The sequence below is a fragment of the Notothenia coriiceps genome, unplaced genomic scaffold (assembly GCF_000735185.1).
Source record: "Notothenia coriiceps isolate Sejong01 unplaced genomic scaffold, NC01 NC01_scaffold00001100, whole genome shotgun sequence".
Taxonomy (NCBI): Eukaryota; Metazoa; Chordata; class Actinopteri; order Perciformes; family Nototheniidae; genus Notothenia; species Notothenia coriiceps.
The window spans coordinates 1-16,734 of NW_011333801.1; the positions used below are offsets into that span (position 1 = coordinate 1).

The following is a 16,734-nucleotide window of genomic DNA, read 5'->3' on the forward strand; positions in this document are numbered from 1 at the left end:
ACCCCAAAAGAAAGGACGTATTATTGGCTTCCCCTAATTTTTTCCCCACGCCACGCTACTGCTTTAACAATGTACATTTCGCAGCGCTTTGATTTTGATTATATCACACTACTAGCACTGATTTGTTAACATCTTCTATCGACAGCTACCGAACGGACTTGTGGTGAGTTCAATAATTCATTTCATGCCTCTTACAAACGTACCTACACACTATAGGATAAAATAAAACAGACTAATTAAGGTATAACTTCTTAATTCCTCAGGATCCTATTTCATATCGCACAAATGATTTATTACATTTGTATTGTTTGCAGCTGACTTAAATGCATGTTTAACTTTGCCAGCAAACTGAGCTTTTCAGTCAAACTTAACTTCAGATGCTGTCTTCGAACAAATGATACAAAAATACATTGCTTAAGTCATCACATTTTTCACATTATGATTTAAGGTTGAGCGTTCCTGCTGAGGGGTTCTGTGTAAAATACGTGGGAATTGTTAAAATCAGGCAACATAATCAAAATAATGAGACTGAAAGGTGCCTTGGACAGCCTGCGTTTTAACACAGTAAGCAATATGCTGTATAATGCAGAATCAGCGATTTCACTGCAGTTGCCTCTTTTTTACAGCTAATATATATTGAAGTAAGTCTGGACTCAATTCCTTATTGAAGCCACATTTTTTTTTGGTTGAATTAGTAGCTTGCATTTGACCACATGTAATGACTCATTGTACAAATCGCGCATTAAAGCTTCTTATAATAAGTTACAGAGATCAAAGTCATTTTCTATAATAGTATTTTGTTTTTATTTAACATCTTATTAATGATCAATTAACAACTGTTTTTCAATTTCAAAATGATGTTAAAATTGTGAGATCATTGGTCCCTCTATTATACATATGTTATATGTTCACATGTTATGGAGGCGACTGTGGGGGGATTCCCAGAATGAGACAATATAGAGAGTCTGGCCGGTGGTACGAAAAAGAGAGACGGATCACCACATGACGCCCCTAACCCTACACTCCCCCCCCCCTCCACCACACACACACACTCTCTCTCTCTTTCTCAAAACCAGCTGGAGAACAATGGGGAACTCCCGACCAAAAAACCCATAGAATATCAAACAAATAACCAAACACACCACACGACAGCCAAACGTTTACTGTGGAAATACTCTGCTGAGCAGTTAGTGTATATGAATGAAATCTGAGACTCCCTCCTTGCATTCCCATTTTCACTTTTAGGTAAAAGGGTGTTTTTTGTTTGCTTTGTCAGCCGTTTGGCATGTTGGAAAAGATCCCGGGATGAAGGTCTGTGATGAGAACTGCTGCCAGATTGCCAGCTTATGTGGTCTCAGGTTATTCGTTCTCATTATCTGCCTGAAAATCAAAGTGCTGGTTAAACCGGTTCCAGTTTTGCTTTGTGTTTGACCCATTTTACAGTACCGTATGTCCTGCAATCCAGCATGCCCAAACATACCACCAAGCAACCGTCAAAAACTCTGTTTGCCTTTTTATTTTCTGCCAACACTGTCAGAGGTTGTCTTACCTCGCGGGTCCGCAGTTGGAAATTCTTTCCTTCATGGTAACAGTTGTAGGTCCTAAGCAGTGACAATATGTGCGACCTGGAAATTAACATAAGACCACAAAGGGGTTATTGATTGAAAATATTCAAGTCATACCATGTAAACTGCAAACACTTATTTTCCAAATGTTCCCTGATGCTTTTGAAAATGAAAAAGAGGACAGACAATCACACATAATATGCACAAAAAACAATAAGCAATAAAAAAAATTAAAAAAATTAGACAAATAAAATCATCAGGAATTAACTTCAGCACCCCGTCCTATGTTGATTTCTCTGCAATCCATATGTCCTAAAATGATTCACAAAACAAATAAAAATAACTAAAAGCCTTCACACAATGCGGGCAGTGGTGATATTTTGATCACCCTTATGGTCAAACTGTCTTTTAGTCATTACATTGCAGCAGGTGGAGTAAAGGGACTTACTTTGGTATCAGTTTCTCTTCACTGAGCTTCACGTAGGTCTGACGCTCAACCATTGTGACCAGAGTCCAGCTGTGGCAGAACAAGAGAAAAAAATGAACAATGACCTGATTTACATCACATATTAATAGGAATAACTCCTATACGTTAATTAGATGTAATACAATGATTTGTGCATTTATCATAAGAATTATCATTCAACTATCCTTTTATTACTCTAATCAGACAGCGATTAATGATTGTTTAGTTTATTGTGTAGTTTTGATCCATATCAAGGGTTGGAAGTTTTTAGGCACAAGTAGCTCTGGAGGTGAAATGAGGCTCATGCTGTTAAAAGAAATCACATGGTGCTGTTGACACAAAGCCAACAGAGTAACACGTTGTGGCAAAGCTCATCAAAGTCTGTAAAACATGGTGACTTCTTTCTCATTTTAAGGTAACTCCTACTAATGTGGTTAGGTTCTTAAACAGTTAACATTATGAGGAAGCACTACTCATTTGTGGCAAGGTTGAAAAATAAATTAAATAAAAGTCTGCAACAAAAGGGTTTTTTCAATAAATAGGAAGCACAGTAAATACACAAGTATATATACGCATATATTAATCACTGTGTCCTTCAGGAGTTCAAGCTTTTTCGGACAAGACAGAGGAATGTGTCCCTGATCCCTGCATCCTAATTCCTGTGTCCTGCTATCTCATGCCGTGGGGAATTTTTCATGGTTTGGAAAGCCCAGTTCTGAGTATGTGGGGGGAGGAGCAAGGGTATAAAAGAGCCACATGTGGCTAAGGGGGATCAGTGCAGCACTCGTATCCAGCATGAAGCTTTATCTTCCTTCAGCCTGTCAGCTTGCCTTCCTGAGCCTCTGCTGTGTACTGATCACAGGTAAGAACCATTTATGCTTATATTAGTGTATTCTCTCATATTATCTGGATACAGTGAACGTTAAGAGTGTTGCTTTATTTGGACAAATCTGTCTGAGCATGAACTTAATCCCTGCTCATGTTGCACTGCTTGGAGTTAACCTATAATCCTGTTACTGTGTCTGTGCAGTGAGAGAGTCAGACAGCACGTATGTCCCGGGCAGATGTATGTGTCCGCAGGCCCAACCAGGTGTCAGAGGGAAACTGAAAGAACTCACAGTTTACGAGAAAAGCCCCAGCTGCGACAAAGTCACAGTAATGTGAGTATGCCAGATCCTGCAGAGACACAGATTCATGGACACAGATGATTGAATAAGAGGAGTTAATGTGTTGGTTTACATGTGTTTTACAGAGTGGTCGTGAAGAGTAACAATCGAGCAGTGTGTTTGAGTCCAGTATCACCGATGGGCAAACAGCTGATTCGCTGCTGGAATAGGTGAGAGGCTTTATCAGTGAAACCTAACTTTTAGTAAATAGGACACACTCACTACTATGGGTTCTGAAAACATGGCCTCAATCATTGTTTTAGAAATTGATACTACAGCTTTGTCAACCCTCAGCCAAGAGTAACATGTCATATTTCAACTGAGTTTCATTTACACAGAACAACACCATTATACAATATATATATTACACACCAGATGGAGGACATTTAAGCTGTGCATCCCAACTGGCTGTAAAGGGGTTCCACCCGTCTTCAGGCCAACAGTATCTTATTTGTTGCCAATCCGGTTCTTGTCGTAATGCGGCACCCATTCAAGGAGTTTGTTAATCTTTCCTACACATGTTTTGCAACTTTAGACATAAAAGTTAGTGCCTTTTAAAACATTTTCTATAAAAAACAGATTTACTTAATTTTTTCCCTTTTCTAGAGTTAATAATATCCTTTTATAGAAGCTTATATCATTTCATAATTAACATTTGTTGTGTTTAGTTTATTGTGTAGTTTAGATCCATATCAAGGGTTGGAAGTTTGTTGGCAAAAGTAGCTCTAGAGGTGAAATGAGGCACATGCAGTTAAAAGAAATCACATGGTGCTGTTGACACAAAGCCAACAGAGTAACATGTTGTGGCAGAGCTCATCTAAGTCTGTAAAACACGGTGTCTTCTTTCTCATTTTAAGGTAACTCCTACTAATGTGGTTAGGTTCTTAAACAGTTAACATAATTAATTAACATTATATCGAAAGATTGAAATGTCCTATACAGGAGTGTCATGTACAGCCCTTCCTCCACGCTAAAGTTAGTTCTCCTGTGTGTCTTTTCTAGGAGTCATAAGCTGGGTCGTGATGTGAGGCTGTGCCTGAAGAGGAGGAGGAGGAGGGGGGGGAGAGGAGGTCAGCCACAGCGACAGAGGAGAAGCACCCAGAGCAGGAACGCCTCATCCTCAATCCCCCGATAGTCAATCAGCCTTACAAGTTGTCCAAAGTTACTGAGCGGAAAGATACGTCTAAATGCTGTTTCTTGCCACACGGTTGACTCCAGGTCACAAGGCCGTTAAAAAACCACAGCACGCAATCACTTTTCTTTATAAAAGTCACGCAGCTAAGACACCGAGCTCCCCTAAACTGTTGTCCGAGCTATAAATCAAACTCTCTTTGTATGCTAGCCATCGGGGGCTTTTTTCTGTGGAATGGTGTCACTTTAAAAACTGAGCCCTGGAGGCTTGTCATAAATGTTAACAGTTTTAGCTTGAAAATGCTGTTAACATATCGCTATGCAGTTCTGTGTATGCAGCTGGAAAAAACTAACTGAGAAGTTTTTGTTGGTTATTTATTTTTATATGAATAAGATAATTGTTTTAAATTGTGTTTTTTTAAATAAATATATCAGAATAACAGTTTGGTCTTGTTGTGGTATTTTCTTTTTAAAACTCAATGATGGGAAAGAGGATTACTTCCTTGCCAGGATATGAGAGGTCATCCAACCCTTAGCCACAGCTTTAGTTAATAAACCACAGGATGTGAGTCAGCAGCCGGCACAACACAAACATCTCACTTTAAACATCTGCAGACATCTGAAGGGTATACCAGGAGCTTAAATGTAAATGCAGTTATCTCTTTCTATGGCACTGTACAGTAGTGATTGCAAATAAGACATTTGCTGGAGGTGTTTTGAAATACAATACACCATCAATTGTGCAGTTTAATACTTTCACAGTCTAATATAGGTGTTGCACAACTAGTTGGGGTGAGGAGTGGTGAGATTTTTTTATTATGGCTTATAAACATGCTTTATATCAGCTCTCGGATTTATTGTAGATCATGTGATATGATAGACACAAAACACCCACACACACAAACAAATAATATTTTCACCTGCTTTTGCAATGCGCCCACATCATTTGGGGTAGTGGAAAGTTAAATACTAAGGTGTGTACAAACCTGTTCTTTTTCTTAGCTAAAACACCTATTGGCATTGTTATGAGCTCTTTCAACATGATATGAGTTGTTAGCTATTAACTGATGCTTGACTACACAAGGTGGTAAAATGGAAAGTGAAAGTAAATTGCTCAACAAGGCGGCCTTTGTCCCTTGTCTGGCTGAGTAATTTAGGGGATTTTTCATATTAAGTATGATAAACTATGCAAGCAGTTAGAAGAGTTTGTAATAACATTTAGTGATCCGTGAAAGTTAGAAATGATACTGATTGAGAGGATCTGTTTACAGATGGCAAGATAACAGTCTTGTTACTGGATGGCATGTGGCCAACATGCAAATCCAAAGAGAAGTACTTTACAATGCATACAGGATTTCTTTTTTTCCATTCATTCATTTGATAGCTGTAATTACTTAATTGACTGAGATGTTGACTCATCAAATCTAGACCACTGATCCGTTCATTTGCATTTGCTGCATAGTACCATATTAAACCTTCAACAGCCAATGAATAATGAACTAACCTTTATATCAGCCAAATACAACACTTATTCTACAACAATGAGAAGAGTTAGGAGCTAAGAAAGAGTTTTAACCAAATTCCTTAACTCCTTCACTTTAGATTTGTATTTTCTGATACACGCCACACACAACTTCCCGTAACTGAAAGGCAAGCGCAAAATTGAAAGTACAAACCATTTAATATGCTGCTGGAAATTATTAATTTCAAACTTTTATGGTAGTGTGATTTTATCTTATCACAGTGTATTGGTGTTGTAATAAATACATGTGGTATATGAAGTAAAAGTGAAATGCCTCCAAGGTAACATGATTTTGAATGTTTGTATTTACATTTTAATTCTCAGCTTTGGTCTAACGACTGTGCGTTTTATCTTGACGGAATTATTGAAAATTGGAAAGATTCTGATTTCTATAAAAGTAGAGGGAAATAAAATGTCATATCTAAAAAATCAAAATGTATCTTCTATCGTTTTTAACAGGTTGCCATGAACTGACAAAAACAGTTTACATTTAAAAACAGTCTCATGCATGAAGGTTCCTTGGACTCAAAACTGTTTTTTGAATAAATGCACAGCATCTAAGATACCTAGCACTGTACCAACACAAGTGATGTTGGTGCTATGAGGCCATCTAGTGTCTAAAGCTTCAAGTACACTGAACTTCATCCTGATTTAGAACATATGTGGCAGCATTGCTCCATCTCGCTTAGTGATGGAAGAGACACTGTTTAGTTTAACTTCAACATTGACACCACCTGCAGGAAATTAGCTGAAGTGGACAGTTGGTTTCAAATGTGTTGACTGTATTTAAAGGGCCATTGACTGGCTTTTCTTTCTGAGAAGATCCATTGAGTTGCAGACCATGATTTGGTAACAACATAAAGAAGAGATGTTAATCAGTTAAAGTATTGATGTGTGACTTTGATATGCTTCATTCCCAACTATGACTTACACATTCATAATAAATGTAACCTGATTGATTGAACAATCAAAAAAATCATTGAATTGATATGTTAGTTACCATTCTAGATGTTTCTAAATAATTAGCTGATGTACACACGAAGGAGTCTTTTGCATTTAGTGCAGCTGAAACAGAAGTTTCTTAGACAAAAATGGAAGAGAAAAAATGCTTGCATGAGCAGCAATCGTCACCACAAAACCCAGGAAACAGACAGTACTGTCTGTATGGGAAGTGATCTCTGGGAGAGGAGGTGCAGATTCAGCTAAACACCCTGCACTCTTTTACTCTGTCACAATACTTCTCTTTTTATTTTCAGGCTGCTTTTGATTCAAATCATATTAATGGACATATCTAAAAGTAGCCTGGTTATGTTAATTACTGAGCAAAGGCAGCCCTCCTCACCCCCTTTAATAACCTTTGCCCTCCTCCACTCTCATCCCCTGAATCTGCTGACAAAGTAGGTGCATAATGAGATGGTCAGTCTATATCTTATACATATTTATACACAATAATGGGTTTTTAAATATTCCATTACTTTAAGGATTCCAGTCTGTCACCATTATTATGAATTATTCAGCCAGTGCACATGGCTGCACAGGAGATGGACCAAGATTAAGAGCAGTGGAAGGAAAACACATTATTTTGTGATGCTCAGATTTTGGTGAATTTATAATCCCTTTCTTCTCCTCTTCTTTTGTGTGCTAAATTACGCATTCTTCCCTCGGTGGACAAAGGAGCTTCAGTGCAGGTCCGCTAATTGGTTTGATCATCGCGATATTCGTATCCAATTATCGCACATATGGCAGCTGTGTCCGGAGACAGCTCCAAAAGACGCATACACAAAAATCATTTCCACAAACGTCTAAATGTAAAGACAAACACAGCTGTGGAGAGAAAATAGAAAAACACTGGCTGAAGATGTATCTATTTCTATTGCAGCTATTACTGCAAATAAACGTGTAGTTTCGTTGATACAGATAAAGGCTGATGCATTTTAAAGTTGTTCATGTCTCTACTGCTTTGATATCATAAACTGCATAAACTGAAAAGTACACCGTTAGTAACCTGCATCCAACTTCAGGGCATCTCTTGTCTTCATGGCTTCATGTTTCAGGGTTAAGGCGCATTAACGTAGCCTAAGTTATATCCCCACATAATCTTTTTGTGTAAAAATATCCAGCAGTTGAGATCAGTATGGTTCCTTACCATAGAAGACAGCGTCCTCCTCTTCCGTATATCCACCAGCGATGTATCCCGTGTAACGTTGGTTATCAGTCTTCATGCCTTCTGGTCGTGCGGCATCCAGAGCGAAAAGATCAAACTGACAACACAATTGTCCAATAGAAAAATGGCTCTCATAAAGCTCAGCCAATCAGCGTTGAGCTTGGGCGGGGCTAACAGAGTCAGGGTCGCTTATCTCCCTTCAAGGTGCCTCTGAGACTTTACCTCAACCTCATCAGCCCCAACCATCAGATTAAATATGGTTTATTTACACTTGCGTATACTTTACTAGAAAACTCAGGTTAGAGGTTACATAAAATGTGCTTTTCTTTGCAAAAAGACACATACAGCTTGATATTTTGAATATAGCATTTCCTTATTATGGTCACTGTTGACAGTATAGCAAGCGTTTTGAGTAAATATCCACCTCTAGTGTTTGGAAAAATTACTTTTTTAATTAAATGTAAAGGTTATTTACTTGGATAGAGGCGAATGATTGATCTTGCATTATTTTCTTAATATTTTTTTTCATTTAGCATCTTTACCTTTTCTGTCTTGTAAATATATATTATGTGAATGTTGTCTGACAGAATTAAATAAAAGGCATTACATTACCAAACAATATAAAATAACCAGTTTTCTTCATTCTATTTTCTGCCTGTACATTAGCAGTGATGAGGGCATTTTATTCTTTCAGCCCAGCTGCTATAGCACCTATCCTGTTTCCCTCAGAAAAAGGAAGAAGTCCCTGTGACCTGTAAAGATTGGTTTTCCCCATCCTGTTATTGAGCCTGGATTTACCATCTAGGAAACTATAGTAGGGTGGAAACAAACACTGTAGGAAGTCTCTCTCTCTCCCTGTCTGAATAGGCTTTATGATTTGACATGTACAGAGGAAGTAAATTGTTCCAGCAGCGTAATAACTTCCCCTCTGAAAACAGATCATTCTAAAGGATATGACAAAGTCGGTGGAAGCAGACTGGAAATACTGACGCTCTTGTGTTCTCCTTTAGTTTTCTAGTTGACCAGAGACAGAGAGCGTTGTGAAGATTACCCTGATTTTCGGCCTCAGCAAACTCTAGACAAAGACTCTCTGTTCTCACCATAAAACACCAGACTATCTCATCCCTCCTGACTGATTCAAATGTCACGGCTTTGATATAGCCTATTGTAGAAAACACATGTGTAAAATGCTGAAAGAATGTTTGCCACGGTGTAGCTGCTGGGGATGTTGCCTGCTTCAAAAACGGAGAATATAGTTGTTTAACGGACAGGCTATTTATGTGTCAGTGTATTTTTCACGCGCTTGCTGTCTGACCCCTGTTCTCAGTGAGGTGCTTTATGATGCTCTTTGCTTTTATTGATTCTCTCTTTAGTTTTGATGTTGCAGAGAGATTACCTCTTAAGGCTACATACAGAAATATATATACAGTTCAGTGAACAAAGAAGAGAGGATTACCCGTGTACATGTGTGTGTGTGTGTGTGTGTGTGTGTGTGTGTGTGTGTGTGTGTGTGTGTGTGTGTTGACAGAACGAAACAGTATTGATTTATGTCCTGAAAAATAGGGGAAAGTCTGTATGGAGAATTGTATCCTTTGTTGCATGATAAAAACTAAAGACAAACAAATGAAATCTTGACACATGTTTTTGATTTATAGAGCTTGGGTTGGATTCACACATCCTTTTAATAATATCAATGCTATTGTGACATGTAATTCATGCATGAATAATACTACGCTTGGTGTGTTATGTTTTGGTGAAACGTAGGCTTATGGTGGCGCTCTGGTGGGTGATCTGATGGTTTTCTCATCACCATAATAACGTGTGCACTCCTCCCAGAGCTCCGTCTCCATGGTCACCGCTTGCACATAACAAACACACAATAAGGAGTCTTGAATGTGACTAACACATGCACCTGCACTAGCTCTAATTCCTGCTACTCCCAGTCACATTCAAACACATTTTGTTTGAATGAATGAAACAGTTGATCTAATTTATTACCTCATGAATAATGCATGCCGCAGTAACTGGATTGGATTGCATTAACGTTTGCTCTTCAATCAATCCTGGCCTTGCAAAAATCTGAATAAAAGCCACCCACACTTGTATGTACAATTGTTTCTTTTCCTTCAGTGTTTACGTTTCAAGATACAATTATTTTTCAAAAATGCTTACAATATATTTTTTTGTAAAGTAAGAAATATACAAATCAATTTAACATTTAATAAAAAATCTAATAATCGTATATCTTGAAAAAACAAAGAACATTATTACTGCACTCTTGCAATTACTCAAAGGTCATATTTTGCATGAGCAGATATTTTAAAATGTGTTTTTTAAAGCTAATTGTCTGCACAGTGTAGCACTAGCGAGTAGCATCCAGTCAGTATGAATACATTAAACATGCTTTCCTTTGTGTGATAGCAGTAAGGAGCTCCATCTGAGCGCAGAGGGATGTTCAGTCAGTAATCATAGGAGCAGTGTCTGAGGTGGTGTCTGGCTCTGGCTCACAGTATCCCTCCATCTCCTCCATCTCTCTCTCCACAGGCTCCTCCCTGCCTCTGAAGCTTATCAGTCTCCCCTCTTTCCACCACCTCCTCTCCCTGTCTGTGCCTTTAGGTGCTGCTGTCTGCTCCAGCTCCAGCATGGCCTGCACACTCTCTCCTCTTTCCCCCGGGCCGAGGCAGCGGTCTCTGGTTGCCAGAGCCGGTCCCTCCCTTCTCCTTCCTGTCACCACGTGGAAGAATGAGTCTGTGCTGTTCGAAGCTGCAGTTTCTGCCACACAGACAATGGTCGGGCCTTGGTCGCTGAGACTTCCATGTGGCCTCTTTGGAGGTTTGGGCTTTGTTTTCTTGCTTAGTATAAAGTTTAAAAGTGCTGTCACCAGAAGCATTATCCCTGCAATCACAAAATACATTCTCTTTCTTTCACAGAAGACATTTTACAGTAGGAAATATGCTTTTAGCTGTTACAGTTCACATTGTGCATGCTGGCTCACTGTCACAGTTTACTAGGACACTTGAAAAGAATAGAGTCATCGTAAATGTTATCATATACACCAGTGCTTTTCGTACTATGCAAGAGGTCAAAATGTATGTTGCTGAAAAAGCCTATCAAGACTTTATAAGTGCTGTGAAGAGAGTAAAGAGTATTGTAATAATCTGTGAATTTATCGTACTTGGAAATGTTATTTTACCTGGGATGATGGCATGCCATACCAACACTGGGTGCAAGAAGCAGACCACTGACATTATGGAGTAATAGAGGAACTTATGGAAACCTCCGACATGAGCCATCTTCCCCCACAACACAAACAGCTGCCAGTCTGGTGGACAGCTGTAAAATAAGATAGGAAGAAGCGGAGAACTGAGGCAGTAACAGGAATAAAAATTGTTTTATTATTTTGAAAGTAAAGACAGCTTAACATGTGCATGCTTATATAGCAGACATCACGACAGATTAGAAATATTGAGTATCTATCTTCAAATGTAGGTTTTAGGATTTGCAATGTTAATAGTTATCTGATGTGCTTGACTATTATTTATCCTAAAGTATCCATGCAAAGAAAAGAGGTTGGTTGAATGTTGTGTACTCACGGCAGACACATTACCAGAAGTGTATCCAGGAAATAGGCCAACTCAAACATCATGATGCCAACAGATGACACTCTGGGAGGAGAAATACAGTAAGATTAAACAAATGCAAAGATACAATAAGGAAACATGTTTAAAAAAAATGTAAACTAGATCTAATTCTGTCAATTTGCATATTTTATCTAAATATGTATTTTCTGGATAGCCAACAATGCAATGCGATGCTTCAAGTGAAAATATATCGTTTTCATGTGATGCCAAAAACTTGGCATAAGGATGTGTTTATTTTATTGTTTGTTGCTTCAGAATGCCCTGTTCTCTATTTTGTGTTTTAATAGTGTGATAACGATTTTATCCAGTGAACCAGAAAATGACCCCAGACCAACCGTCATCGTACACTGCACTCAGTCTCTGAAGACTTATCGCTGAGTTATGCGCTTCTGTGTGTGTTGTTACGGCTCTCATCTGCATTTCTGTGTTCTGACAGAATAAACAGTCATGCATTTCTGGTCTCCTTAGGGAGATGTTTTCCTTCGGCTCTGTGGGAGTCTGGCTGCAAGCCATTGAGATAATATGAAGAAGCACTAAAAGGACGGGTCCCCTATTTGCAATCTACATCGCTTCATCCCCCTGGCTCCTTCCAATATTCTCATTGCAAGTGTGTATACAGTATAAGTAATTATGACAGCAAGTAGAGTATTTTAATTGTTTTCTACAAGCCCTTAGGCCAAACATTATTTGGTATATTGAAATCCAAGTGGTGTATTTGTAACACAGGAATGACACCAGTTTAGTCTTAAGCAGCCTGGAGTCAGGTCATACGTTTACATTGATACAGTGTATTTAGAGATGGACTACAAAACCAAACACTTACAATAAATAGATGCCAAGGCTGTTGAATTCTCCTTGATGCAGAGTCTCCACTCCCACAGCACACAACACTGTGGAAGAGACAGGAAGATCATTTCCTCTTTTGTTATATTTAAAGAGTTACGGACCGGTTGAGCAGATTCTGTCCACCAGATGTCAGACTTAGTTCATGTTTTTGTCATTGAACGCAGGAAGGGTTGCAATAGCGGGTCAACTAGATCAAACTTGGGAATGTAACTCCTTAAACATGATTAAATACTGTTAATTAAACTTTGTGCTGTGCTGCCGTTACTGTTCTTTGAACATTTTATTTAGTTGTATCTTTATAATATTGCCCTGAAGTTATCCAACTTGAAGTTTGAACTCCAGGGGAGCAAATTGAATTGTTGTATACATGTTATATAAATACAATTAAAATGCATTGTTGTAATTGTTTCCATAGTGGTCACAACATGTTGGTCATACCTTACTCAAGCTAGTAATTACCATTTCAAGGCAGCAGGCTAGGTTTTTTTTATTAGAGTAGACAATTGAAACGACAGAATCATTGCATTTAAAAATGTTTCACAACTTATAGGTAAAGTAGTCATTAGACGTCATGGTATATTGATAGTCTTTTTACATTTTGGGCTTATGAGTAATACATTCATGTTTATTCTCAACTTTAATACTTTTTTTGTGTTTCTTCAAAAGCACAAACTTTGAGTAAAAAGTGATGCTGGGTTGATTTATTCCTCTGAAAGGTATATTTTGCTGCAGTAATTATGACAAGGAAGCTGAATTTCTCAGTCCTTCACCTGTGAGTGCTCTGCAGTGGGAGACGCCAAGATAAATTCTCCTGAACACATGAGTCATGACACACAATAGTAATTTAATGTTATTATTACTTCTGGTACTACTTCCTTCCTTATATTTTATAGTAACAGGAACATTTTTCATTTTTTGAGAGAAAAAGGGAAAAGAAAAGACAGGACGTTTACATACAGTGTGCAACATGACAGGATTAGGCAGCAGAACATGCATTAGTACAGTGTAAGAAGAGGTTTCCATGTGTGTATGGTATATATGAAGCTACCGCCAGCAAACAGTAATTTAGCTCAGCATTAAGACCGCAGAAAGCAAAATGCAACTACCGATACCTTGGAATTTCACTATGAATACATTTGAGTATTTATTGGTCTTGCAAAGCCATTTCCTGGCATATGATCATCAGCCATCAAGACGAGAAAAAGTCAAGCTCGCAACCCCCCCTCCAAAAATTAACACACCTTAGTATTTGATTATGTTTGCGTTTGTTATGATTAAATAAAAACAAGATAGAGTTTATCTTTTTTTAAATTGGTAAGTATTAGAGGTGCTCGTTGGCTGGTAGGTTAGTCATCTTCCCCCCCCTGAAGATTCACAAATCTGAGAGCTGATCACCAAAACACAGTTGAACTAATATGGTTTGATAAAAAATTAGATGACAACAAAGTCTTGAAAACTATAAAAGGAGAGCCTGTTTTGTTAATCAAGCTTTCCCCTGTGAGGTATAAAAGAGGTAAGCTTTCTTATGTGGTGATCGCCACTCACATGGTAACAATTTCTCCTGCTTACCAGAAATTCAGAGATATAATCGGTACTAGAGGGAAATCAGGGGAATGTAGCTAAATAGTTTTTGGTAGTTTTATAGAGTGAGAGAGAGATTAACGCTACATATAGACCAGCTGGGTATTAACATACTGTATATGCGCTCCAAGCACGTACGTCTGTCTACAGAACACACACAGGGGCAGACAGGCCGACACAGACATGTAGACACACAGACCCAGAGACAGAGGCACACATAGGCACCCCATAAACATAAACACACACACACAAACACACATAGAGACAATGCACAGAAAGCTCCTGTTGGTGTAAATATATTACAGCTTGTGATCACATAAACCCAGTAAAGCAGCTGGATACAGAGACTTGGTTTTGATGCGATGTGAGGCACATGTCTCTCAGTAAATGTTCAGTGTCTGCAGCTGTTGGAATTTAAGTGAAGGGGGTCCCATATTTTTTAAGGAGGTTGAAACCATAGAGCTATTTTCCCTGTGATGATTTAATGTGGCTTAGAGAGCTGTGTGCAATCAGTCCTTATGTGCCTGAAGAAAACACAGGAGGGATCATCATAGCAGGGTTATGGACGATCAAGTATTTTTATTTGCTCTATATGTCATCCAAGAGATGCTCTCTTGTTCTCTTAGAGGTCATGAGCTGAGACTGCCAAGGGCACACAGGGGGATAGGGACCTAAATATGCTTTGACTGTTATGAAGACAGAGGAGCGGCATTTCACCGACAACTGTAAACAGGCTTGTCTGTTTGAGCAACTGGCTTCAGTGCAGAGAGAGAGAGAGAGAGAGAGAGAGAGAGAGAGAGAGAGAGAGAGAGAGAGAGAGAGACTGATGTCAGCCATAAACAAAAGGGTTGCAACACTTCACATTTCTTTCCTATTTATATTTTTACTACAGCTTGTACGCTTTGAATGCCAAATCTATCCCGGAGATAAATCATGAGTCTCTCAGTGTATTGAAAGAAGAATATGAAGCCCATACTGAAACTATAAGTAATACACATGAGTCTTTACATATGTTGCTGTTTGTTTCTATATTCATATACTACCTGTTGCCGTAGAAACACCGAAGATCCTGCAGGCGCAGTCAATTACAGTCCACCAAACGCTCTCCAAGTTCCCCATGACCTCAAATACTTTGTCTCTTCACTGGTAGACAATGCAACCTTAACACGCCACATACACTATCTGAAGGAAATTGTAGCCTAGCATTTACTAAAGTAGCCTTCTAGACTGAAATGGATGGTTGTTGGTAAAAGAAAAAGAAGCCAAAGTTTGGTAATCCATGAGTGCCATGATGCGAAGCCTCTTACACTGGAAGAGTTTACCCCAGAAAGGTTTGTGACTCAATGCCCCTGTTGCTCACTTTTTCACACACACACACACACACACACACACACACACACACACACACACACACACACACACACACACACACACATTCAGAATTAGGAGTAATGCGCAGCTTTGAACTGCGAAGGTCGGGGACATTTCTTGTCCCACACCGACAATGTTCCTCATGTTTCTCTGTACGTACCTTGTTGTGAGAATTTGTAAATCAAATCATTTGACACACTTTTTTTTCAAAGTCATTCATGCAGCATCTATTTTTCAAAACGGTTTGTTTTACAACGGTGAGCGTTCGTGTAATAGACAGCAGTTTGTGCCAGGAACAAAAAGCTAAGTTATCCCAGTTTTAAATGATACACATGTTCCACTTAGTTTGCTGTTGATCCCAATGCAACACGTACTCTCTGCAAGTTCTGAATAGTCTAACAATGCAATGGATATGGAATAAAATGCTACAAGAACCAACAGAGACCCTTTGACACACTTTCACATGTGTAAATGTAAGCCCATAATCGGTTGATGCAGGTTTGGCTGGGATGTAAGCCTGTTCAGGCACAGCCGAGGCCTACAGGAACAAGCATTAAGAGTCACCAAGCTCACACACATACACACACTGACTCCTGGTAGGGACCAAAGTAAGCCAAATAAATCTCCTTAAATCTCTAACAAAGACACTTCTGTTTACTGGCTCCACTTGTTTCCTGCTTAGCATTCATGTTGTTTATGACATTTATGGTATGCGTTTCTGAATAGTGCCAAAACTGTGTTGTTAGATGTGTTATGGAAAGTGAAATACTTTCATTTTATATGTGATATATAGACTGAAATATATAACATCTAGGCTTATTGAATACATTTTATCATATTGACCACTCATTCGCGCTCACCTAACAAAATAATTGTAATGCCCCTTATTTTCTTGTGTTTGGCACAATTATCTTGCTAATATGCAAGTAAGGGGGTGAAATAATAAACATTGTAACTTCCCAACATAAGCATGTCAAATGTGTCACTGTGAGCATATAAGAAAAATAGGCCTTATAATAGCTCACAGCCTACCTGAGTTTCTAGCATGCATATAGAGTTGTTGTCTTGTTACAGTAATACGTTTTTTTTTGCAAGGATTAATAAATTGTATCAAGTGGCTTAATGCTTCATAGATATACTTGATGAATGCCTGATTTAAGTAGTAAGCTATGAGAATGTCTGGCTTTAAAAAATCCCTTTGGCTGGCATAGATTCTCCTCTAGCATCTTTCATTCATAGGAGGATTTCTGCAAAGGACATTTTTACAACTCTTACTTCATG

At 38.6% G+C, this 16,734-nt stretch overlaps 2 protein-coding genes and 1 long non-coding RNA gene across 3 annotated transcripts; 1 reads left to right on the top strand and 2 right to left on the bottom strand.

Moving 5' to 3' along the window:
• Positions 1-1,543: 1,543 nt before the first annotated feature.
• On the bottom strand, positions 1,544-8,062 carry LOC104959128 (uncharacterized). Its single transcript, XR_799830.1, has 3 exons — positions 7,997-8,062; positions 2,014-2,082; positions 1,544-1,625 (listed from the first exon to the last, which is right to left on the bottom strand). It is a non-coding gene; the product is annotated as an uncharacterized lncRNA (long non-coding RNA).
• LOC104959119 (C-X-C motif chemokine 9-like) lies at positions 2,791-4,373 on the top strand. Its single transcript, XM_010786973.1, has 4 exons — positions 2,791-2,893; positions 3,062-3,191; positions 3,284-3,367; positions 4,200-4,373. The coding sequence occupies exons 1-4, from the start codon at positions 2,827-2,829 to the stop codon at positions 4,330-4,332; spliced, it is 414 nt and encodes a 137-aa protein (XP_010785275.1). The 5' UTR covers positions 2,791-2,826; the 3' UTR covers positions 4,333-4,373.
• A 2,337-nt stretch (positions 8,063-10,399) lies between the features above and the next one.
• tmem72 (transmembrane protein 72) lies at positions 10,400-15,381 on the bottom strand. The gene is made up of 5 exons (XM_010786991.1): positions 15,126-15,381; positions 12,479-12,545; positions 11,608-11,679; positions 11,208-11,347; positions 10,400-10,909 (listed from the first exon to the last, which is right to left on the bottom strand). Exons 1-5 carry the CDS (start codon positions 15,199-15,201, stop codon positions 10,470-10,472), a joined length of 795 nt encoding a protein of 264 aa, XP_010785293.1. The 5' UTR covers positions 15,202-15,381; the 3' UTR covers positions 10,400-10,469.
• Between the last annotated feature and the right edge of the window lie 1,353 nt (positions 15,382-16,734).